Below are 23,127 nucleotides of genomic sequence, written 5' to 3'. Positions count from 1 at the left end.
CCTCCCCTTGGACGTCCTCGCCCTCCCGGCCCCGCTCGGGACCCGGAGCATTGGCTCCGTCTACTCGACACCGCCGGCGCCCTCGCTCGGGCGCGACCTCGCGGTCTACACCGCGGCGACGCCGTCCGCTACCGATCCTGCGGGCGTTGCCCCGCCGCTCCTGCCGGCAGCGCCCGACACCGCCCCGATGGCGGGGTTTGCGGCGTCCGCCCCGGCCGCGGGCTTTGCGGCGTCCGCCCCGGCCGCGGTGCTGCCTACCCCCGCATCGACTCCGGTGCCTCCGGCTGCCTCCATGGTGCTTGCACCCCAGGCAGCCTCCTCGATGGGACCGTCATCACCGCCGCCGTTTCACTTCGGTCATCTCATCACCATCAAGCTCTCCGCCGACAACTACATCTTCTGGCGTGCGCAGGTTCTTCCGCTCTTGGGGAGCCATTATCTGTTCGGCTATGTCGACGGATCTCTTCCCTGCCCCCCCCCCCCCCACTAGTGGACAGCGTGCACGGTCCGGTCTACAATCCGGCCCATCGCGTCTGGACATCCAGGGGTCGCTCTCGCCGGCTGTCGCCGGGCTTGTTGTTTTCGCGAAGACGTCTCATGAGGCCTGGACCATCCTTGAGCGCACCTTCGCGGCGCAGTCTCAGGCCCGTGTCTCTGCACTCCGTCGTCAGCCTGGCGAGTGTCAGAAGCTTGACTCCACTGCCACTGAGTTCTACAATAAGGTCAAGGGCCTCGCCGACACGTTGGCCTCCATTGGACAGCCCCTCACCGACTCCGAGTTCAACTCGTTTATTGTCAATGGTCTTGATGAGGAGTATGATGCCTTAGTCGAGATCATCAACGAGCGGGGCAACTCGACACCCATGCTGGCACACGAGGTTTTCTCCCGCCTCCTTCTCACTGAGCAACGGGTCGAGACACGCCGCTCCCGGGGCAATGGCTCCCTCTCGGCCAACGCCGCCACCAAGGGTGGTCGCTCTTCTTCATCATCCCGGGCTCCTTTGGGGCTGCCACCACCGCCCGCCTCGGCCCTCCCTCCTACTGCGACATTACCGGGGGCTGGCGGTCCGCGTGTGTGTCAGCTTTGTGGCCGCGATGGGCACTGGGCCTCCAAGTGTCACAAGCGCTTCCAGCGAAGTTTTCTTGGTCTTGGCAATGACGGCAAGGATACACGCAACAATGCCCGTCAGGTCGCCATAGCTGATCGTCCGGCGCCGCAGAAGCAACAGGGACACACTCAGTCCTACTCCATCGATCCACACTGGTACATGGACTCTGGGGCGACAGAGCATCTGACCAGCGAGATGGGGAAGCTTCACACTCGTGAACCTTATCATGGCTCCGACAAGATCCACACCGCCAATGGAGCAGGTATGCACATATCTCATATTGGTCAAGCATCTCTTCTCACTAGACATGCCAATAGGAGTCTTCAGCTTCGCAATGTTCTTCGAGTTCCTTCTGTGACACGTAACCTTTTTTTCAGTTCCTAAACTCACACGTGATAATAATGTGCTTTGTGAATTTCACCCTTTTGATCTTTTTATTAAGGATCGGGGCACGAGGGACATTCTTCTTAGTGGGCGGTTGTGCCAGGGCCTCTATCGTCTGGAGCATCCTGGCGTCGCCCGCGTTTTCAGTGGAGTTCGGGTCTCTCCGTCACAGTGGCATGCTCGTCTTGGTCACCCGGCCACACCTATTGTTTGTCATATTTTGCGTCGTCATGAGCTTCCTAGCCTGTCTAGTAATAAAGATGTAGCAGTGTGTGATGCTTGTCAGCAGGGGAAGAGTCATCAACTTCCTTTTTCGGAGTCCAGTCGTGAGGTGAAACATCCTTTAGAACTTGTGTTTTCAGATGTATGGGGTCCTGCTCAGACTTCTGTCAGTGGTCACAATTACTATATCAGTTTCGTTGATGCTTATAGTCGCTTTACCTGGCTTTATCTTATCAAACGTAAATCTGATGTGTTTGACATTTTTGTTCAGTTTCAAAAACATGTTGAACGCCTTCTCAAGCACAAAATTATTCATGTCCAGTCGGACTGGGGAGGCGAGTATCGCAACCTCAACTCCTTCTTTCAGTCGCTTGGGATAGCTCATCGTTTAGCATGTCCACATACACATCAGCAGAATGGTTCAGTAGAACGTAAGCATCGTCACATTGTTGAAGCTGGTCTTACTCTTTTGGCCCATGCATCTGTTCCGTTTCGGTTTTGGAGTGATGCTTTCACCACTGCATGCTTTCTCATAAACCGTACTCCCACTCGTGTTTTAAACATGAAGACTCCCATTGAGGTTCTCCTTAATGAACAACCTGATTATACCTTTTTCAAGGTTTTTGGGTGTGCTTGCTGGCCGCACCTTCGTCCATATAACAAGCGCAAGCTTGAGTTCCGTTCCAAGAAGTGTGTTTTTCTTGGCTATAGCTCTCTTCATAAAGGTTACAAATGTCTTCATGTTCCCACAAATCGTGTCTATATATCTCGGGACGTCGTGTTTGATGAGCATGTTTTTCCCTTTGCCAAACTTCCTGTGTCCACTGCCGAACCACCACCTCTGCATTCATCCTCTGTTGCTTCTGACCAATTTGATGATGTTGCATACTTTCATGTGCTGTTACCTAACCATGGTGCAGGAACCGGACGTGGGGCTCGCTTGGAGTTGTTGGAGGATTCACCATCATCATCGCCGCCCTCTGATGGGCACGTCGATCGCCCTATGTTGCATGGCATCGATTCGCGTGCCCATGCACGGTCGGCCAAGGAGCCCGTCGCGCCGAGCTTGTCCACTGCTCGGCTTGCTACGCCAGCGCCCGCCGAGTCTCCAGTGCCTCGGCCTCTACGCCGGAGTCGTCTACGGCTCGGCCCGTCACGCCGCCTTCGCCCGTGGCTCGGCCTGCGACACCGGCCTCGCCAGTGCCTCGGCCCACTATGCCGGGCTCGCCCTCGGCTCGGTCCGTGACGCCGACATTGCCAGCAGCTCTGTCTGCACCGCTGGCATCGCCTGTGGGCCGGGCTGCTACGCCGACTGCGCCTGAGGACACCGCGTCTGGCTCCTCGTCACCTGCGCCGGCTGACTCGTCTACATTGCCATCCTCCAGCCCATTGCCGGCTGCTCCGTCGACCTCAGCGGCTCCTGTGTCCCGACCACATACACGCAGTCGCAGTGGCATTTTCAAACCTAAGGAACGTAAGGATGGTACTGTTGCTTGGTTGGCTGCTTGTTTGGCTGCTGCTGTTGCGGATCCGTCCTCTGAGCCCCGCTCATATCAGGCTGCCATGCGCGTTCCTCATTGGCGACAGGCTATGGAGCAGGAGTTTCATGCTCTTCTTCGTAACAAGACGTGGACTCTCGTTCCTCCACCACCACGGGTAAATGTTATTGACTCCAAATGGGTATTCAAAGTGAAGAAGCATTCGGATGGATCTATTGAGCGTTACAAAGCGCGCCTTGTTGCTCGAGGATTTCGGCAGCGCCATGGTCTTGACTATGAGGACACATTCAGTCCCGTCGTCAAGCCTACCACCATTCGGCTTCTTTCTCTTGCTGTTTCTCGTGGTTGGTCACTTCGTCAACTTGATGTGGAGAATGCTTTTCTCCATGGATTCTTGGAGGAAGAGGTTTATATGAAACAGCCGCCTGGTTTTTCTGATCCTGATCAGCCTGACCATATATGTCGTCTCACCAAAGCACTATATGGTCTGAAGCAAGCTCCTCGTGCCTGGCATGCCCGCCTTGCCTCTGCCCTTCGTGCTCATGGGTTTGTGTCGTCCACTGCTGACTCTTCATTATTCCTTCTACAGAAGCCAGAAGTCACTATGTATCTTTTGGTATATGTCGATGATATTATCCTTGTCAGCTCTTCTCAGTATGCTGCTGATGCTCTTGTCTGCTCTCTTGGTGCTGATTTTGCGGTCAAAGATCTTGGGAAGCTTCACTACTTTCTTGGAGTTGAGGTCACTTCTCGTGTTGATGGTCTTGTTCTTACGCAGAAGAAGTACTCCTTGGATTTGTTGCAGCGAGCTGGTATGCTGAAGTGCAAACCGACTACCACACCCATGTCGTCTACCGACAAGATCACAGTTGTTGATGGTGAGCTTCTGTCTCCTGCGGATGCCACAGAGTACAGGAGCATTGTTGGTGGGCTTCAGTACTTGACGATCACGAGACCAGATATCTCTTATGCTGTTAACAGGGTTTGTCAGTATCTTCAGGCTCCTAGAGACACTCATTGGGCTGCTGTTAAACGCATTCTTCATTATGTTCAGTTCACGGTGACATTTGGGATGCATATTCGGCCGACTTCCTCTCGGGTTCTTTCGGCCTTCTCTGATGCAGATTGGGCTGGCAGTCCAGATGACAGGCGATCCACGGGGGGTTATGCAGTGTTCTTTGGCTCCAATTTGATCGCCTGGAGTGCTTGAAAACAGGCTACTGTGTCACGTAGTAGTACTGAAGCTGAGTATAAGGCTGTGGCTAATGCTACTGCAGAGATTATCTGGGTGCAGTCTTTGCTTGAGGAGTTGGGTTTGTCTCAACCGCAGCCTCCTATCTTTTGGTGTGATAACATCGGTGCTACATATCTTTCTGCAAATCCGGTATTTCATGACCGAACGAAACACATTGAAGTTGACTATCACTTTGTACGGGAACGTGTGTCGCGGAAGCAACTCCAGATCAAGTTCATCTCTTCTAAGGATCAACTTGCAGACATCTTCACTAAGCCTTTACCTCTACCACAGTTTGAGGCTTGTAGGCGCAATCTTACCCTTCTCAGTTCTTTAGAAAGTGGCTAAGATTGAGGGAGGGTGTTAGATTATGTATAGCTTCTGTATTTGTGTACGTATATTGTATCTATTGTGACACACCCATTATATATATGAGATAAGCCACTCCTAAAAGATTGTGCTGGTTCCCCAAAATTTATTGTTTTACAGTACGTGTTCGGCTGGCTGTGCGCCGCGGCGCGGATAGATTCGGTTTGCTTCGCAGTGACGCGAGAGGGCTTGAGATGGCGCGCGTCGCCGTACGTCTTCGGGGAGTCAACAGACACGCTAACAGTTAAGCGGCCGGACTTACAGCGGTGGGGTGGCGGCGACTTCCTGCGAGCGGGCGAGCGGGCGGTGTACTGAATTACCGCCACCTCGACTGCTCAGATGCGGTTCAAAGTGATCAATACGGGTGAGAAAGTTTTGTACTCCAAATGTCAGCGTATACCAAATGCACGGTTCAGATCGAAGGAAAAGAGTTCCCTCGAGAAAAAAAAGATGGAAGGAAAAGGGAAGGACAGAAGGCGCAGCTAGTGAATTTACGGAGCAGATCTGGCCTGGGAAGTGAGAACTGAACCAGAGTCAGCTATCATGTGACCATCATGTGCATGGGACCACGCGTCTGTGCGCTGGAAAATATACTCGTGCGTGCCTTCTTCAAGGAAAGGTCATTTTCTCCGCAAAGACCAGACCACGACGGTCCCATTTGGTCCGGCCGGGCGCGGGTGCCCGCCTCTCTTCTCCCGCCGTGCTGTGCTGTCACTGTTCACACTCGCCAAACCGCTCTTGTTCAATCTTTGCACTAGATCTCAGTAATTTCAGTGGACTTACTGCCGTTCCTAAACACTACTATTTGTCTTTTTAGATATTTCAAATAGACTATCACATACGGATGTATATAGACATATTTTAAAGCGTAGATTCACTCATTTTGCTCCGTATGTAGTCATTTGTTGAAATTTTAACAAATATTTAGAAACGGAGGGAGTATATAGTAAAAAATAAATAGGTTAATAATTTATTACTAGCACACCTTTTGCCCTTGTGATTTCTGATCAAGACCACGACTACCCGACTGCCTACTACAACAAACGTTTGCCCGGCTCCGGCGAGGGAGAGACGATGACAGCGGCGCGCCTTCGGCTCGCTTCAGTGCTTGTGGTCGTCACTAGGTGGTCTACGGATCTAGATGTAATTTTCATTATTTCTATTGTTCGTTGTATTACCATGATTGAATATGATTAGATTGAAAGTTTTTTCCGAAAAAAAAAGACGTGTGCAAGTGTAAGGTATACGCACAGCAAACACATGGATGGGTGCTGGATGGATGGATAGATGGACAGATAAAAAGAAAAGCAACTGAAGCTTGGCGATCACACAAAGAAAACCAAAGAAAAACTAAAACGGCCACGGTTTGGATGATGCACGCACGCATGGAGTATGGGATTCTGCAAGCATTTCGTCGACAAGTGGACGATGCGCACACAACGTTTAGCTGGGGTAACGGAGAGTGACGACGGCTTTCAAACCCATCCGCCAGCTGAATTTTTTCAAGAGAAAGTGTACAGTACTAGTAATAACAGCAGATTTTTCAAGGATGCATCCATGGAGAGGAAAAAAAAAAGATCTGTTGTTACTAAATGCAATTAATCACACCAGATAATAATGCAGCTAGAAAGTGGGCAATGCTGCGAAAGAAATCAGTTTGCAAATTACTCGATGTGGCACTTTGGCCTTTTCCCTTTCTGCTGCTGTGGTGATGGGCTGCTTTTGCTTGCTTCCCCGAGACAAAAACTAATCAAGGCAGCAACACGCGCAATAGCTCGTGTGTTTACTCCAACAATCATCACACTGCTGCTGCGATTGCATCATCAGATGAGACCACATCCGCCGCACACGCGCTAGAGATGGAGTGAGAAGCATCAGGTTGCTTCCGCCGGCGGCCATTGCTGCCTGCCCATCCATCTCCACCGCCACCTCCACCTCCACCCCCGTCCGTTCGTCATGCGTACAAGCCATCCCCACACCTGACAACAACCACACTCCACAAAACCACCCCCAATCCCCCTCCCTGCATTCATCCTCATTCATCTTCGATCTCCTTGCTTGCTAGCTAGCTTGCTCCCCCGGACCTCGCTTTCTTGACCGCTCGCTCCGACGCAACGCGCCGCCGGTAAAGCTCGCAGCTTCTCCCTCTGGCCCCCGCTCGAATCCGCTTCCCCGGCCCCCGGGTTTTCTTGCGAGGGTTCTGTGGGCTCCTGCCAATGCTCGCCGGTCTGATCCGTCCTGCTTGCTGAGGCGCTCCTCGATTCGGTCCTGGGACGCGTCGTGCTCCTGATCTGCTGCTGATTCCTCGAAATCCGGTGGAAGTCCGTCCGTCCATCCTGGGTCTGATTTGCGGGTGCCACCGGCCATCTTCGCCTCCGGCAATGGGAAACACCAGCAGCAGCAGCGCCGGCGGCAGCAGGCCCCACCGGTCGACGACCTCGTCGGACTCGGGGCTGCCGCACGCCGCGGCGGCGGAGGAGCTCAGCTCGTACGAGGCGGCGTGCCGGCACGACCCGGAGGTGCGCACCTTCGACTCCACGCTGCAGCGCCGCACCAGCCGCGCCATCTCCACGCTCGCGGTGGGGGTCGAGGTGCGCTCCATGTCGCTCGACTCCCTCCGCGAGGTCACCGGCTGCCTCCTGGACATGAACCAGGAGGTGGTCAAGGTCATCCTCGACTGCAAGAAGGACATCTGGAAGAGCCCCGAGCTGTTCGACCTCGTCGAGGACTACTTCGAGAGCAGCCTCCACACCCTCGACTTCTGCACCGCGCTCGACAAGTGCCTCAAGCGCGCCCGCGACTCCCAGCTCCTCCTCCACGTCGCCCTCCAGCGCTTCGACGACGAGGACGACAACGACGGCGACGCCGCCGCCGCCGCGCCCGCCGCCCGGTACGCGCGCACGCTGCACGAGCTGCGCCAGTTCAAGGCGGCCGGGGACCCCTTCACGGACGAGTTCTTCGAGGCCTTCCAGGCCGTGTACCGGCAGCAGCTGGCCATGCTGGAGAAACTGCAGCAGCGCAAGCACCGGCTGGACAAGAAAATCAAGACCATCAAAGCGTGGCGCCGGGTGTCGAGCGTCATCTTCGCGAGCACCTTCGCGGCGGTGCTCATCTGCTCGGTGGTCGCCGCGGCCATAGCCGCGCCGCCTGTCGCAGCGGCATTGGCCGCGGCGGCCGCGATTCCGATAGGGTCCATGGGGAAGTGGATCGACTCGCTGCTCAAAGGGTACCAGGACGCTGTCCGTGGGCAGAAGGAGGTGGTGAGCGCAATGCAGGTCGGGACGTTCATCGCCATCAAGGATTTGGACAACATCAGGGTGCTCATCAACCGGGTGGAGATGGAGATCAGCTCAATGGTCGACTGTGTGGACTTCGCGGAGCGGGACGAGGAGGCGGTCAGGTTCGGGGTGGAGGAGATCAAGAAGAAGCTGGAGGCCTTCATGAAGAGCGTCGAGGACCTCGGGGAGCAGGCAGACCGGTGTAGCCGAGACATCCGCCGAGCAAGGACCGTCGTGCTGCAAAGGATCATCCGGCATCCCAACTGAGAGGCCAGGATGATGAAGAATGTAAGGTATGGAATGATAAGTTATAGCCGTGTACTCTTTGATCATGTTGTGGTTGCAATGTACATAAGAGATGCTCCTTGTAGACACTATGAACGGGTCAGTTTGATATAAATTATTGTTTGGCTCATTGATTTCTTCTGTTTCATGACCCCATTTGTCACAATACTGTACAAGATTGCGGTGAATGAAATTTCTCCGTATGTTAAGTTGTGGTGAATTCTACATGTGTGATATAATACATAATTCTTGTATTTGTAAGTAGTAATTCCAGTGGGTGAGCCATGACTATATGATCCAGACCAAGGCAGGCCATATACTGATTTATAAATTACCACTCTGTTATTGAGCTTAACCGCCCACATTTGGGAGGTCCAAGTTTTCTCAAGTCTTTTCTAAAAGAAAGGGAAAAGGTCATTGTCTAAGCTTTCAGGGTTGCTAGTCTTCTAGACGTGTAGGTGTTGTCTCTTGTTGCTTCCCCAAGTCACATATACTGATATACTTCTAAGCAAAGGAAATTTAAATTAGGAAGACAGAATGTATGAGATATCTGATATCTCAGCGGTGTTCCCGTGTCCGGCAGAACTGTCGGTGCAATTCTAGAAATTCCTTTAGAAATACTTCTTACCAGATAATCATTGTTGCGTGATCACCGCGGCATGTACTTTTTGGATATTTTTGGTACACTAATGCAGTTTCTGCACTGATATAATGTACTTTGGAGCAATTGTACCCTCCTAAGTATGTCAAATATATTATTTTTGATCTGCATCATGTTTCTTTACCAGAATGATCTTATCAGTAAATTTTAGTTAAATTCTTGTGATGTTTTTTTTTTTTTTGCTTTTTGTGATGTTCGCACAAGGAATATCTGCTATTTCCTCTCGAATCTTGACTTCACTATCTGGATTCTATGTTCTTGCATTTGTATGTGAACTACTAGTATTTATCAATGTATCACATTTTGTTTCCAAATATCAAAACTACTGCCTCTTTTCCTAAATACAAGACGTTTTTGCAGTTCAAATTGATCAGAAATGAGGTAGTAGATGTTAGCAAGCAATTTAGCCCATCAATATATGGTTACAGTACAAAACTGTTGATCTGTATCTTCAAAGTACTGCACGAGCACCTAGTTTAATGTTTGCTTGCTAAGTGTTATGTTACTTCTTTTGATGAGCAAATTTTTATTGCTGATTGATTAAGAAAGCTCTGGGTTCTCACCATGTTTCCCACCTTTATTTGCAGGAATTTGGTGATAGTGATGCACATGAAAAGGTCTATATAGTCTGTAGCGTCGTAGACCAGCAAGCAAAGGAGGTGATCAGTATCATAAAGCAATAAATAGTTCACTGCTTGCGGACTTCTGTGACGAATCGCCATTGCTAACCTGGTTATTTCCTAGCACAAATCTCGGATGGTGGCTGGATGGCTTTTAGTTTATTTATTCTCCTAAAAATATTTTTATTTATTAGAACTTGGGTGTGCTGACCTCTGGACTAGATGCTTGTGTCTTTGGCTTAATAATCTCAAGGAGAAAAAAATGGGGTGGTCTGTGTTGGTTTCAACTCTGAAATATATGATTGCAACTGGAGAAAAGGTTGAAACATTTGTGATTAGTTGAAATATATGTAATGTGGCTAGTAATTGTTAATTTATTTTATTCGATAAAGAGGGCTCCCCCTCCGATTTCATTTATCGGAAACCACAGCGTCTTTTACAACTACTGAAACATACTGTAAAAAGGAAAGCAGTAACATCCAGACATGGCCCAAAGCGCCTAAACTATATCTAGCTGAGCTGAGCTATGACTAGCTAAATAACCATCAAGGATTTAGCTCATCAAAAGCATCAGCAGGCGCCTAGGACGAAGGTAAGCAACGTTTGAGATATTGCTTATAACCAAATCAGAGCAAGCCACTACCTAACTACCCACAGGAAGGAGTGGAGACCAAGTACATCAGCTAAGCCATTACAAGTTGGTTTATGTAAGAGTAGACATAACAGAAGATCAGCAAGGACCAAAAGTAACTTCTTCGGCGAACTGTGGAGATTTACACAGCCGATCAGATGGCCGAGTTGGTCTAAGGCGCCAGATTAAGGCTCTGGTCCGAAAGGGCGTGGGTTCAAATCCCACTCTGTTCACATTCTTTTTTCCTTCCTCCTCCAAACAATAAAGAGAAGACAGGACCTGGTTATTTTCCCCCCTAATAAGCTACATAAAAGAGTCGGCTACTGCAAAAAATGTCAGATATTCATAAAAGTAAAATTTTCAAGAACTATTTTAAAATGTCGGCAAATTTTTAAGATGCTTTGAACTTTTAGAAATGTTCATGGGTTCAAATCCCACTCTGGCCAAAAACTTTTTTGCTTCCATAAATAACAAAACGAAGACCGGACCTAATTATTTTTTACCTAATAAACTGCATAAAAGAGTAGGCTACTGCCATTTTTTCTAAAAAATCCTAATTTTTAAAATACTCATAGAAGTAAAATTTTCAAGAATTACTTAAAAAATCTCAGTAAATTTTAAAGATGCTCTGAGCTTGTAAAAATGTTCATGACTTTTTAGAATATTCTAAAGTTTTACTAAAATGATATATTTTCGTAAATGTTTCTGAATTCTGTAAGTAAATCACGAATTCTATAAGTTTTAGAAAATAAAAAGAAGAACACACCTACTTATTTTTTTTCCTAAACTGCACAAAAGAGTCGTCTACTGCCAATTTTTTTTTAATGACCTGAATTTTTTAAAATATTCAAGAAATTAATTTTTTCAAGAATTATTTTTAAAAAATTGGTAACTTTCAAAGATGCTCTGACATTTTAAAAATGTTTTAAAAATAGAATATTCTAAATTTAAAAGGTTATTTTTTTTACAAAACCCAACAATTTTATAAATATTCCTATATTTATTGAACATTCATGAATTAATAAAATTAAGTGAATTTTAAAAATAGAAAGAAAACATTAAACAAAAAATGTGAACACAAGAATAAGACCGACAACAGGAAAAAAGGAAAATAGAAAATAAATGGTCAAGGGTTTTTAGTCTAGGTTCTAGAACATTCCAAAGCACGGGCGGGTAAACACAGACCATCATGATTGGATCGGCCATTACCATGCGGAGGGTGGGAGAGTGCGCGTTTGGTAGCTACCCACAACTTACGTGCGGACTGCCTTATGTAGTATGTATTAGTCAAAGAAGTTTCTTTGTCCATAAAAATAAATCAAAGCCGGACCTACCGTAAACTGCCTAAAAGAATTGGGTACTACAGAAGTTTTAAAAATTGTTCTGAAATGTTAAAAACATTCAGTATTTTGAAGAGGTACTACTAAAATAGTATTATAATTTTTTAAATTGTTTATGTTTATTATTAAAACATATCTCGGATGGTGGCTGGATGGTTTTTAGTTTATTTATTCTCCTAAAAATATTTTTATTTATTAGAACTTCGGTGTGCTGACCTCTGGACTAGATGCTTGTGTCTTTGGCTTAATAATCTCAAGGAGAAAAAATGGGGTGATCTGTGTTGGTTTCAACTCTGAAATATATGATTGCAACTGGAGAAAAGGTTGAAACATTTGTGATTAGTTTAAATATATGTAATGTGGCTAGTAATTGTTAATTTATTTTATTCGATAAAGAGGGCCCCCCCTCCGATTTCATTTATCGGAAACCACTGCGTCTTTTACAACTACTGAAGCATAAAAAGGGAAGCAGCAAAAGCCAGACATGATCCAAAGCGCCTAAATTATATCTAGCTGAGCTATGACTAGCTAAATAACCATAAAAGGCTTTAGCTCATCAAAAGCATCAGCAGGCGCCTAGGACGAAGGTAAGCAACGTTTGAGACATTGCTTATAACCAAATCAGAGAAAGCCACTGCCTAACCACCCACAGGAAGGAGTGGAGATCAGGTACATCAGCTAAGCCATTACAAGTCGCTTTATGTAAGAATAGAGATAACAGAAGATCAGCAAGGACCAAAAGAAGCTTCTTTTGCAAACTGTGGTTGGTAAAGCTAATGAACTATTAGGCATAAGGCGGAGGCTTTCACTACTGATCAGATGGCCGAGTTGGTCTAAGGCGCCAGATTAAGGCTCTGGTACGAAAGGGCGTGGGTTCAAATCCCACTCTGGTCAAAATGTTTTTTTCCTTCCTCCTCCAAAAAATAAAGAGATGACCGGACCTGGTTATTTTTCCCCTAATATAAGCTACATAAAAGAGTCGGCTACTGCCAATTTTTTTCAAATATTCATAGAAGTAAAATTTTCAGGCATTATTTTAAAATGTCGGCAAATTTTAAAGATGCTCTGAACTTGTAGAAATGTTCATCGGTTCAAATCCCAATCTGGTCAAAAACGTTTTTGCTTCCTAAAAAACAAAACGAAGACCGGACCTAGTTATTTTTTACCTAATAAACTGCATAAAAAAGTAGGCTACTGCCATAAAAATTCAAATATTCATAAAAGTAAAATGTTCAAGAATTATTTTAAAATGTCGGAAAATTTCAAAGATGCTCTGAACTTGTAGAAATGTTCATGGGTTCAAATCCCAATCTGGTCAAAAACTTTTTTGCTTCCATCAAAAACAAAACGAAGACCGGAACTAGTTATTTTTTACCTAATAAACTGCATAAAAAGTTAGGCTACTGACATTTTTTTAAATCCTATTTTTTAAAATATTCATAGAAGTAAAATTTTCAAGAATTACATAAAAAATGTCGTCAAATTTTGAAGATGCTTTGAACTTGTAAAAATGTTCATGAACTTTCTAGAATATTCTAATTTTTTGAAAATTATATATTTTCCTAAATGTTTCTGGATTCTTGAAATAAATCAGGAATTCTAGAATCTTTAGAAAACAAAAAGAAGAACAAACCTACTTATTTTTTCCTAAACTGCATAAAAGAGTCGTCTACTGCCAAAATTTTATAAAATGACCTGAATTTTATAAAATATTCAAGAAAATAATTTTTCCAAGAATTATTTTTAAAAAATTGGTAGCTTCCAAAGATGCTCTGACATTTTAAAAATGTTAAAAAAATAATATTCTTAATTTTAGTGGTTTTTTGATTTTTTTTACAAAACCAAACAATTTGAGAAATATTCCTAGATTTATTGAACATTCATGAATTATTTAAGTTATGTGAATTTCAAAAATAGAAAGAAAACATTAAACCAAAAATGTAAACACCAGAATAAGACCGACAATAGGAAAAAAGGAAAATAGAAAATAAATGGTCGAGGGTTTTTAGTTTAGGTTCTAGAACATTCCAAATCACGGGCGGGTAGACACAGGCCATCTTGAGTGGATCGGCCATTACCATGCAGAGGGTGGGAGAGTGCGCGTTTGGTAGCTACCCCCAACTTACGTGCGGACTGCCTTATGTAGTATGTATTAGTCAAAGAAGTTTCTTTGTCCATAAAAATGAATCAAAGCCAGACCTACCATAAACTGCCTAAAAGAATTGGGTACTACAGAAGTTTTATAAATTGTTCTGAAATGTTAAAAACATTCACAATAGTATTTTGAAGAGGTATTTCTTAAATACTATTATAAATGTTAAAATGTTTATGTTTATTATTAGAACATTCTGTATTTTAAAAAATATTCAGAGATTCTCCAAAAGTGTAATGAATTTAAAAAGTGTTCACAGATTTATTCACATTCATGAATTTTAAAAAACGAAAAAGGCATAACATCAACCAAAAATGTAAACACCAGAATAACAACGACAATAGAAAAATAAATTATCGTGGAAAGATTTTAGAACCTTCCAAAACCGCGCAGGTGGTGGGAGGGTGTGCATTTGGTTGCTACCCTCGACTTGCGTGCAAACTAGGACTCACCGTTTTTTTTTAGAAAGCTATGTAGTAGCTTTCGTGTCTGTTTATTTTTGAGAATCTATGTTTTGTTTATTAGGACAAAGAATTTCCCCAGAAAAAGTAAGGGGGGACAATCCCCTGTTGCCTATAACAGACTAGTGTAGAATACAACTTCTACGATAGTGTCCTAAATAAAATCTACAATATGTCGTACTCTCTCCATCCTTGAAAGAGTGTACTCCTTATTTTGTTGGAGGGTCAAACTATGTTAAAATTTGATCGAGTTTGTCCAAAAATATATCAATGCTTATGAAAATCAAATAGGTATATGATGAGAATATATTTTATCATGAATCTAATGCTACTAATTTTATGGTGTAAATGTTGATCTATTATTATATAAATACGGTCTAACATAAAAAACTTGATTTTTTCCAACAAAGTAAAAAGTACACTCTTTTAAAGACGGAGTGAGTAGGATGGAGATGATACCCAAACATATGAAGACCGTAGTGCGCATCATTCTTTTTTTTAGGGATAAAGCATTTATTCAAAACTAAGAAAGCAAAACAGGTTCCACGAAATCCGAAGTCTCATCTGCCCTAACTGCAGGCAACAACCCAAGAAAAACAAAAAATGAAAAGAAGCCAAGAAGCGTCTAATCTGCACTACTTGCAGACTTTAGACAACACCTGGAATCTCCTCTGCAACAATCAACAGGATGCATTCTGGTGGTCCATCAAGCCACACTTTATTCATCTCCATGCTAATCCCCTCCTTAGCTAATATATGTGCCGCGTCGTTTGCCGTTCTTTTCACCCAGCTCACCTTGTACTCCTGTCTGGTTCGGAGCATCTCTTTCACTTCATCGACGATTGGACCCATCGCAGATAGATCATTGCTGCTGTTATTGAGCATGGCACCACCTCTTTGCTATCAAGCTCCAAGTGAACCTTCAGAAAACCCTGCAGAATCGCAGGTTGCATCGCCTGCCGGCTCGCCATTAACTCCAGCAGCTGAGGATCGGAGGTGCTTGGGAGGAACACACACGCCCCTCCTCTGAACGCGCCACCATGATCCTGTAGGACCACCCCTCCTGCTCCTCTTGTTCGCAGCTTCGTCGAAGCACCATCAGCATTCGCTTTTACCCACCCCATCTCAGGTGGTTTCCACGCCTCCACTATTTTTGTAGTTGGCACTCTGGGCCCTTTAGGATGCACGCCTCTCCATTCTTTCATATGGGCACACACCCTCGCGGCCATCGTTCTTGCATCGGCTATCCGTTGACCGTCCCTCGCCTCATTCCTCGCTAACCACATACCGTAGAGAGCTTGGATCGTCGTCTCACGTTCCGCATCAGTCGCGTCGGCTAACCAATCCTGTAGCCATGACGATATAGAGTTGAACGATCCATCCAACTCCGGCGGTGTTACAACAGGAGCCTCCATCTCTTCTCTCAGGGCTCTCCAGAATAGTTGGGAGTGCGGGCAGGTCCAAAAACGATGATAGATGGACTCCTCCCTGCCACAAGCTACACAGAAGACTCCACCTTTGATCCTTCATCGGTGCAACTCCGCCCCTACAGCCAAACCATTACGCATGAGCCGCTAGGTATGTATCTTAGCCTTGTTCGGTGCATCCGTACTCCATAGCGCCAGCCACATCTTGTGCTTTCTGAGCGAAGACGAGGTACCCGGCCGTCCGGTCCTCGCTCCCTTGATGCTCATATTCAAATGATATGCAGATTTTACAGTGAACTGGTCATTCTTTGTAAAATTCCATGCTAGATAATCCGTTACACCCGGTCCATCAATCACAATCTGTTTAATATCGCGTGCATCATTAAGTGAGAACATTTCATCAATCTTTGCATCATCCGATGTATCTCCCTGTATGTTGAGCAGGTCGGCCACCTTGGTAACTCCATGAAAATACATCTGACCCAGCGGCTTGAGACTTTCCTGTCTTGGGATCCAATTATCATGATGCACGTTGACAGAGGTGCCATCACCAATCCTCCACACCAATCCTTCGTGTAACAGGTCCACGTAGCTACTCGGAAACCGAACCCGGTCATCCGGAGGACATGCCACAGCTCGTTCTTTATGCGCACTTGGCTTCCCATCCCTAGCTCGATCGGCTCGTCCTGCAAGCGTCCGCTCGCTCGCTACGAGAAGCCGGACATGCTCTACGTGCCCAAAGTTCCCGACCGCGCACTTCCTTCCTAGCCATGTTCCGCTTCTCGGGCTTGAACCCGAGGCCAACGTGACACGGCTCGAACCCCGTGCAAGCCTTGACAAAGCTCAGCTTAGCTTTGGCAGCAGGCCTCCCCGACGCACAAACACGAGCCCACGCGACACGCGATTTTCTAAGCCAAGCATCCGCGCGCCTGCGGCCACGCACGCACGTCCATGTGGATGTGGGTACACGGCGGCACGGCGCTTTGCGACGGTGGCACGCACGTGCATGCGTGGCCGCCGGTATGGGCTGCAGCATTTGAACTGACGGCGCCCTGCGTCGATCCGTGCAGCCGCAACGTGCCCTGTCTTTCTTATTTGTCTTTGCTCGTTTCTCGTTTGCGTCGACGGGAGAAGTCGAGGGGCCAACTTATCCCTGGTCTGCACGCCATGGATGACAGGAGGAGGATAGATAGATCCGCTGAACCTGCTGCATGTACGATGCCACGATCTGCGTACAGGGATACATGCATGTACCGAAGCCTCTCCGTCACTCGGTGTATACCGTGGAAGATGTACGAAATGACGGTGGCCAGAAAATCAGAGACCGGAATTATGGCACGTTAGCTGCCCGCACCTTTTATTCCGGTAGCCCCAAGGCTATCAAGATAAGGTATTGTCTAGTCTAGAAGAAAAGAAAAGAGATAAGGTATTACCGCCTCAGCTCGATCGAGACAAGTGAGTGAACAGTTCTATCTGCACATCACCAATGATCTGCACAACGTCCGATATAGTAGTACAGAAAGATGGACCTGAACTAGTGCTACCAGCTTCAGAAACTACATATAGCGATTCCGACCTTGTGAACCGGCCAACCTTTCCAGGCATCAAACTGAAAAATCTCGCACTGATTGCAAGCCGTGGACATGGCAACCAACCTCCGAATATGTCGTCCGCATCAGAAACGAGTAACGGGATTGGGAGCAGGGGAGGCTTTGGTGCCGTCCATGCCTCAGATCAGATAAAGCTGGCGCCACAGCTTGATGATGAGCCAGGCGGTTAGGCATATGCTCTGCCTATGTTCGGTGGCCAGCCATCTCGATCGCTCCACCACACATTGCATGTGTGCGCCGGCCTCTCGAGTGCGCATGAGAGAGAGAACATCTTGCATCCCCTGCCTTGCCCACGATCCGGATAGGGTTTGGGATTTGACATAACATGGAGTGCAGAAGCTTGCGCTAGATGATGCAAACCAGACATGCATGTTGTCCCTGGAGCACTTTGCACTTTGCAGCATGGATGGACAGTAGAAGTGATCTCCTCAGCTTTATGTATGTGATCTTGTGATTAATGGTTTCCCCGTTCCAGGGGACAGGAAATGACTTATACTTAGGCCTTATTTGGTTTAGAGGAGTCTTATAGGAATTTCATAGATATGATTTCTATAGGAAAACTTTCTTTAGAGTCCTTGGATTTGTAGAATTGAAATCCTATTTCTATGAAGAAATTCTTTCTACCCTTCACATTTCATAGAAAAATAAATATTAGCCTAAACTCAATGAAAAAAAATCATATGATGTGAATCAAAGGGCATCTTCTTTCTGATTCGTACTCATAGGATTTGAGATGCATGTCATCTCATTTTCTATGACTTTTCTATTCCTACGATTTCACTATCCTACGAACTAAAGGAGGCCTTAAAGGGTTTTAGGGCTGGTGTCTTCAACACAACGCAACGATTTCCCTAGGATCCAGTCAAGGGGGAGAATTGGAGTATGTAAATTGGAAGCATTGACGGGAATGTAGCTGGACTCACTGAACATCATCCGTCCATCCATCCTTTGCAATCCTCGGAGTCAAAGCATGCATGCGATGCTGCAGTTAGGACCTAATCGTTTTCTGGCGAAAATGAGGATCTTGTTTCACTGCCTCCCACGTTGAAACGAGAAGTTCTCTCTAGACTGTTGAGCCTGATCGTTCTCAGTTGTAGCGTTGTGGATGGTGTACCGTAAAACAAAATTTCTCGCCGTTGGCTGAACGAAAGCAACAGCTCGGGAATTGGCCAGGAGTAATGCTAGAGATACAAAGGGTTACGTGGGATTTACAGGCTGGTTTGTTTTGATTGGAGATTAGGGGAGGGGCTTACCCCGTGAAACTCATGGGGGAGAGGTTAGTTAGCGTGAAAGGATGCTGATCAGTATGTAATTGTCAGTAACCCTTTGTACGTTTAGTATTATTGATTGGCTAGGGGTAAATCAACTGAAAATTCTGCTTAGGCCAGTCAACTTATCTTTGCCGTCCGATGTAAAGTAAGCTGTAGATTGCTTCTTTAACCTCTAGCCCCCAACTTCTTCTTCCCCAACCACCAAATGTACCACCGGCAGGGACCGTCAGCCACAACCACCCGCGGTCGGTGGCGCTCTCCCGCCAGCCTCGCCGCCCCGCCCTCCCCTCAACCTGCTCCCATCGTCGTTCTACCGCTGTCCCTGGCCACCCCCCTAACCCCATCGACGATCAGTTTTTTCCGGCCAACTTGTATCACCCCCACACCCCTAAGATAGATAGTGAGATTGTCTGCAACCTAAAATTGACTAGTAGAATGCCCGTGCGTTGCCACGGGCTTCTGAAATATTTTGCTGGAGTTATATAAAGATAATACATGTTAAATTTCATAGGTAGAGACAATATAAAGGGTCATAATTGCATAATAATAGAAGTCCACTTCACTTGTAATGTAAACTGATAACAAAATGACAAATTGACAATGCATACATATAAAGTGACGATCCGACTAAAAATCTATTACAAATTATTGAGATCTACTTGATGCGCTTAAGAAATTCTCGCACAATATCAAAAGAGTTGACTTTAGCTTCATTCACACGATGTTTGAGCAAGTATAATAAAAACTGTTTTCTCAACTCATACCCATCCCGCAAAAGTAATATATGTAGTTAGCACGAACACTTCACGTGGAAGGTCTAAGAACATATGTAACGGACAATACTCACCATGCAAACGGCTTCATCAGGTATTTACTGTTCCATAAGAGCATAAAATGAAAACCAAAATAGCCAAAGAAATCCCTGCAATTTCATAAATTGTTATTGAAATACGCTTGTTGGAATACCATTAGGAAATAAACGTTGCCATTTTGATATATTGGAATTCCATCCTGGTTACTTTATTTTGAGTGATTTCAATTCGCTCGTGAAACTTTTGAATTTCAATGAGTGCCTCCGAATTTTAAGCTCTGACGATTGTGTTGTACGAATAGGGTCGAGAATAGATAGACGACGTGCCTCTTTGTCGATGATGTACAAGATATATCGGTCGATAAATGCATAGGGAAGATAAATCTACAAGTGGTAGCTAGTAGAACGCCCGTGCGTTGCTATGGTCATCTTTAAGGTCGATACTCATTTCTTCCTCATACGCCCGAGTGTGTTTAGATATAAAATGGATGCCCAATAGGCTCTCCAAATTCGACCGTTTGGACAGTCCGAGCACCCCAAAATCTAGACCATATTTGAGGGACAAATGTGGTTGTCCAGACTATCTGCCATGTTATCTTAGAACACGCGAGCCCAACTCAAAAACCCCACCCAAAGACGAATCATTATCTTTTCCCGTCGGACCTCCCTTTCCTGCTAGGTTTTCCGTCATAGCAGGACATTTCTTGTTGGGGCCCTCTCCTTTAAACCGGATGGCGCCCACCTCACCTTCGTCACGGTGCCCTCTCTCCTTCAAACCGTACGTCCTCTCGTACCGCTAAGGAGGAGTCCTCCGCACACTGCCTTGTTGTCCGCACAGATCCCCTCCCCACATGTTTGTGCTAATCCACCATTACCATTAAGCGCAAGTGGGAGGAGGCGTACGTATGCCGCCCATGATGCCCATCGAGTCAAGAAGGCACCAATGTCTCCTAAGCCATTGCCACGTTGTAACATACAGTTGAATGTCATGCATTACCATAAATAAGAATATGATGTCCGTTGTTGGGCATGCAACTGATACTCCACCGTGAACATATGATGGCAATAGTTGAAGCTTCATATGTTCTAATTTTCAAGCTTCATATGTTCCTACCATGTGTGTGTGCTTTTTACCACGGGCATGTAACATACAAATTACTCCATCCGTTCGAAATTACTTGTCTCGGAAATGGATGTATCTAGAACTAAAATACATCTAGATACATCCATTTTCGCGACAAGTAATTCCGAACGGAGGGAGTAGAACATATGAAGCATGAACTATATTGTCTTCATTGGCATGCATGCTATTGGTTCCATATTTTTTCTGAATGTGATGTGTGCCTTAGGACCTATCTATAGGTATGCTCCTATCCTGTGTGTGTGTGCTTTTTATGTCTGAATTGACCTGCAATGAGGCCATAAATATCAAGGTAATATTGAACTGAGATGGTAGAGAAGGTCTGCAGCAGGAACCCGCAAGAGTAGCCAAAATCAAGATTCGGAGAAATTTTCATTGAAGTGGTAGCCGGCACGTAAGTGACCACATGATATCCACGAAGCAAGACGGTAGGGGCATTAAGGGTTTTTGTAGAGGAAAATAAATCGGTGGGGGTGGGATCGATGGGATGATGTCTTCGTTCAATGTATGGGAACCAAACGACCTACGTACTCACATTTAATAATAGAGATTACATGGCATAATTTAATCAGACAAATTTGTGCATACTTGAAGATAAATTAGATTAGATACTCAAGGAAGGTGACGCATAGATTCAATCACTAATCGTTATTACTCTACAAAGAGAAGTAACTTATCAACTAATACATGGCAGAATGTACATCGTGGCCAAAATCAACAAAGCAAGCTCCTTTTCTTTCACCAAAACGAGGGCCCTACAACCGCCAATACCACAAACGAGCAGACCTGGCCAAACGGGCCGGCCCGGCACGGCACGGCCCGGCCTGTGCTAATCGTGCCTGGCCCGGCACGGCCCGCCATGGCATGTTTAATAGCCGGGCCGTGCCGTGCCGGCCCACGGGCGCTGCTCCTTGGCCCAGGCACGGCCTGATTAGTAAATGGGCCGGCCCGATGGCCCGTTTAGCACGCTGGGCTGCACATTTTCAGCCTGCTGGGCTGGTTTTTAGGCCTATTGGGCTATATTTTAGGTATATATATAATTTTTTTTTTTGAAAAATATATAAAAAAATTAAACGGGCCGTGCCGTGCCGGCCCGCGTGCCCAGGCTCCAGGCCAAGGCACGGCCCAAGGCATGCCGCGTGCCGGGCACGGCCCGTTTAGCCCGTGTCGTGCCTGGCCCATGGCGGGCCGTGCCGGCGTGCTCGCGGGCTGGCCTGTTTAGCCCGGCCCGTTTGGCCAGCTATACAAACGAGAGGCAAGGAGCTATGAACTGAAATTAATCTACACAAACGCACGGTAAGGATCCATCTCGGCACACACCCCCAAATCAGCACAATCCCAATCAAGATGGAGACGGATTAGCGAGATTGAGTAGCGTGTGTACCATGATGCTGGGGCTGCAGCAGCGACATCATGGAGGCCGGCTCGACAGAGGACGATGTGTAGTGGTGCTACTCCGCCACCCTCCGCTTCTTCTTCGCGGACAATGTTGCCCTTGCACTCCTCCGCATCCGAGGCTCCACCCACCACTATAGACTGCATGCAGGGCCGGGCCGGCAAAATCCGGGGCCCTGTGCGAAACAAAAAACCGGGCCCTATCTCGCTAAAAAAAATGAACTAACGAGCAATTTTTTTTTTGCGGGGAAAACTAACGAGGAATTATAATGTGTGTGTATATATCTTACAAAAAAAAGTATAATGTCAATGTTTTGCAATTAGACTAATTGTCTAACTCACCTAGTTTAGGGCCATGTCCGGTTGAACTGCTACACTGTGATCTTTAATTGAGGAGGTAAGACCAATCTCTATGTGAAAACTAGCTGAAGCGCATGCGTTAGTAAGGGCGCATTGCGTGTTAATATAGCCCATAGGGCTGCGGCACAGATAGGAGGTTAGGATTAGGTTAGGCGTTGGATCGATCTCTTAAGCTAACTAGCAGGATCTTATCTCAACATCTTAACCCATCCTAACCACTTACAACACACGCAACATAACTTGGCTAACACGGTTTATACATACACCGCGTATACAATATTTAACACTCTAACGAAGTAACGGTCCCTGCCAAAAGTTAATTAGAAAATTAAGAATTAGAATTTAGGAGTAAAAACTGGAGGATTTGCTAACAACCTGGAGGCCGGAGTCGGTCAATTGATCACGGACTGATCCGACGAGACGACGAGTCTGAAAATTAAGAGAGGAAGCTAGGACAGCAACGACAGCGGTCTGAATCCGATCGCTCTCATGAGGAAAAGGCGACCACCAACGAGACTATCGTCTCCCTTTTTTCGTCTCCTGACTCCTGTAGCGGCGCCGACGGAACTGTTCTTGGTTTCGTGATCGAGGCGATCCCGATTGACTGGTATAGCGATCCCTTTTTTTCTTATCCAAGATCTTGTTTCCATCGCTAGAGAGCAGTTTCCTTTTTTCTTTGGGAAAGATCGATCTTTTTTTTTTGTTGAGGAATTGGGAAAGATCGATCGAGTCAGGCGACGAGCCGACGAGCTCCAGTGCTCGATGGCCTCAACTCAGGCCCAGCTCCAACGCCTAGCGGCCTAGTGTGGCAGCTGCTACGCATTTTTCTTTTCAAAAATACTAGGCCTATATAAGAAACATTGGGGC

The 23,127-nt window shown here is 46.3% G+C and overlaps 1 protein-coding gene and 2 non-coding genes across 3 annotated transcripts; all 3 read left to right on the top strand.

Moving 5' to 3' along the window:
* Window positions 1-6,541: 6,541 nt before the first annotated feature.
* LOC119291346 (UPF0496 protein 1-like) lies at window positions 6,542-10,006 on the top strand. Its single transcript, XM_037570096.1, has 2 exons — window positions 6,542-8,388; window positions 9,629-10,006. Exon 1 carries the CDS (start codon window positions 7,199-7,201, stop codon window positions 8,360-8,362), a length of 1,164 nt encoding a protein of 387 aa, XP_037425993.1. The 5' UTR covers window positions 6,542-7,198; the 3' UTR covers window positions 8,363-8,388; window positions 9,629-10,006.
* Window positions 10,007-10,444: 438 nt separating this feature from the next.
* Window positions 10,445-10,525, top strand: TRNAL-AAG. The gene has a single exon. It is a non-coding gene; the product is annotated as a tRNA-Leu (tRNA).
* Window positions 10,526-12,445: 1,920 nt separating this feature from the next.
* TRNAL-AAG lies at window positions 12,446-12,526 on the top strand. The gene has a single exon. It is a non-coding gene; the product is annotated as a tRNA-Leu (tRNA).
* Window positions 12,527-23,127: the final 10,601 nt, after the last annotated feature.

This window comes from Triticum dicoccoides, chromosome 4B, assembly GCF_002162155.2.
Source record: "Triticum dicoccoides isolate Atlit2015 ecotype Zavitan chromosome 4B, WEW_v2.0, whole genome shotgun sequence".
Taxonomy (NCBI): domain Eukaryota; kingdom Viridiplantae; phylum Streptophyta; class Magnoliopsida; order Poales; family Poaceae; genus Triticum; species Triticum dicoccoides.
Note: the sequence above shows the minus strand (reverse complement) of the source record. Positions and strands in the feature narration are given on the sequence as shown.